The sequence below is a fragment of the Argentina silus genome (assembly GCF_951799395.1).
Source record: "Argentina silus genome assembly, chromosome: 4".
NCBI classification, from domain to species: domain Eukaryota; kingdom Metazoa; phylum Chordata; class Actinopteri; order Argentiniformes; family Argentinidae; genus Argentina; species Argentina silus.
Window position 1 is genome coordinate 4,465,245 of NC_139658.1, and position 2,500 is coordinate 4,467,744.

The 2,500-nt window shown below is 47.0% G+C and overlaps 1 protein-coding gene across 1 annotated transcript in view; it reads left to right on the forward strand.

Moving 5' to 3' along the window:
• Positions 1 to 2,500, forward strand: part of acap3b (ArfGAP with coiled-coil, ankyrin repeat and PH domains 3b) — a 58,318-nt gene that overhangs the window by 33,988 nt on the left and 21,830 nt on the right. Inside the window, exons 5-8 of the mRNA XM_083669102.1 lie at positions 569 to 627; positions 1,144 to 1,327; positions 1,714 to 1,758; positions 2,199 to 2,294. Coding sequence (XP_083525228.1) covers positions 569 to 627; positions 1,144 to 1,327; positions 1,714 to 1,758; positions 2,199 to 2,294 — 384 coding nt within the window. The remainder of the gene's footprint in view (positions 1 to 568; positions 628 to 1,143; positions 1,328 to 1,713; positions 1,759 to 2,198; positions 2,295 to 2,500) is intronic.

Below are 2,500 nucleotides of genomic sequence, written 5' to 3' on the forward strand. Positions count from 1 at the left end.
GACTTAACATGGTCACACCACACCCACACATTGATCAGGATGGCACATCGCCGCCTGTTTTTCCTCAGGCAGCTGAGGAAATTCAGCACGGCCCCCCAGATCCTCACAAACTTCTACAGGTGCACCATAGAGAGTATCCTGTCCGGCTGTATCACCGCCTGTATCACCAACAGGTTCCGGGACAGCTTCTACCCACAAGCCATAAGACTGCTCAAATGACACCACCTCAGCCCCCCCCCCCCTCCCCCAAACCCCACCTCCCAGAACTACCTCACACATACATGCATACTATTACAGACTACTATTGCTACTACTATATTTATCTTCCCACTCCACTATTGTTGTTGTGTTTCTGCTGCTTACTACCATTGCTACCTATGTTATTATTTTCATTATCATTTTTCATTCGTTGCACTGTTGAGGAGCTAGATTGCCCTAAGCATTTCATTGCACCATCTACAGCTGTATTCTGTGTTTATGATAAATAAACATTGATTTGATTTGATTTGACACTGCTCACTTCGTCTCTGACTTTGACATTGCTCACTATTTTTCTCTTTCTCCACAGATTCTATTTGACCAGGCACAGAGATCCATCAAGCAGCAACTGCACACCTTCATCAAAGAGTGAGCGTCCTCTCTTCTTTGTCGACCTTCACACACATTTTCCTCACATGACTGACAGAGAGAGAGAGATTGGTGTGTGTATGTGTGTGTGTGTGTGTGTGTGTGTGTGTGTGTGTGTGTGTGTGTGTGTGTGTGTGTGTGTGTGTGTGTGTGTGTGTGTGCGTGTGTGTGTGTGTGCTGGGGAGGGCAGGGAGCTTACACCCCTGCAGGCTGGTTCCTCTCCTGCTGTGTAATAACACAAAGGTCACAGAAGGGCATGGGGGCATTACTGCTACAACAGTAACAGTCTGTCAAGGAGGGCCACCCATCCCTTTCCTCCTCTCTCTAATCCCTTTCTCTCTCTCTCTCTCTCTCTCTCTCTCTCTCTCTCTGTCTCTCTCTCTCTCTCATTCTCCCTCTCTCCCTGACATCTGAAATTAATGGAATATATACTGATGTTTCACATGTATGTTTAGCATAAGATAATAGTATAAAGATCTTCTTGATTGATCTGACTTACTCTTTCCTCTCTGTCAGGGATGTGCGTAAGTTTAAGGAGACCAAGAAGCAGTTTGACAGGGTGAGAGAGGACATGGAGATCGCCCAGGTGAAGAACGCCCAGGCGCCCAAGAATAAGCCTCATGAGGTGGAGGAGGCCACCTCCACCCTCACCCTGACCCGCAAATGCTTCCGCCACCTTGCCCTCGACTACGTACTGCAGGTACAGAGAGAGATGCTGCTTGACACCACACACACACACACACACACACACACACACACACACACACACACACACACACCCATAGTCCAAAAAAGCTTTTGACAAATACATGTGGTGGGTGTGATGGATCTGATGTTCCTGGCAAATTGCCTTTTCTCCTGGCATGCAGTCCCTGTAATATCCACCAGGTGGTGCTAGGATTGTGCACCCCAGCGGACTGACAACATTGAGTTAATGGTTCACCAAAACAATCTCTGGGGTCACATTCTGAACCCCTGATAGCAGTGCTGTTAAATCCTCCTCAATGCAGCTATTCTTAGAACAGCATTAATGTTTAGAATGAACACATTCTACGAAACCGAATATTTCACTCTCTTCTTTTTCAGATCAACGTTCTCCAGGCCAAAAAGAAGTTTGAGATCCTAGATGCAGTAAGTGGCTGAATCCAAGTGTACATGCCTGTGTGGTCCTGTGATGTGGCAATGACATGAGAGCTGTCACGTTAACCAACCAGCTAATACTAATGCATCTCATTGTGACGACTATACGCTTCTGCATCACTTTCTGAGATATTCATAGTTGATAGTGCTTATGATAACAATGAACAGATATAGATCATTATGTTAGTGTTCTCACTGGTGGTGGATATAACGTTCATGGTTAGAGCATGATACAGTATGGAAGTATATGTTTACACAAGGTTTTTGCCAGGTTCTTGGTATCCCTCTTTACACATTTTCTGAACACTGCCCCCCCCCTCCACTCTCTCTCTCTCTCTCTCTCTCTCTCTCTCTCTCTCTCTCTCTCTCTCTCTCTCTCTCTCTATCTCTTTCTATCTCTCTCTCTCTCTCTCTCTCTATCTCTCTCTCAGATGCTGTCGTTCATGCACGCCCAGTACACACTGTTCCAGCAGGGCTACAACATCCTGGATGAGATCGACCCCTACATGAAGAAACTGGCAGGAGAGGTGAGAGAGAGATAGAGGGAGCCCTGATCTGATCCCCATATGGCTCCCTGTGTCCACCTTGCCTCCCAAGACACCTGCTCCCCACGGCAGGCTAACTGTCCTGGCGAGCCCCTGGCTTTAGCTTCGCAGGACAAACACAGGCCTGAAGAGTGAAAACACAGGATAATCCATGTCAGAGCAGCATTAGCCGGGTGTGTGTGTAAAAG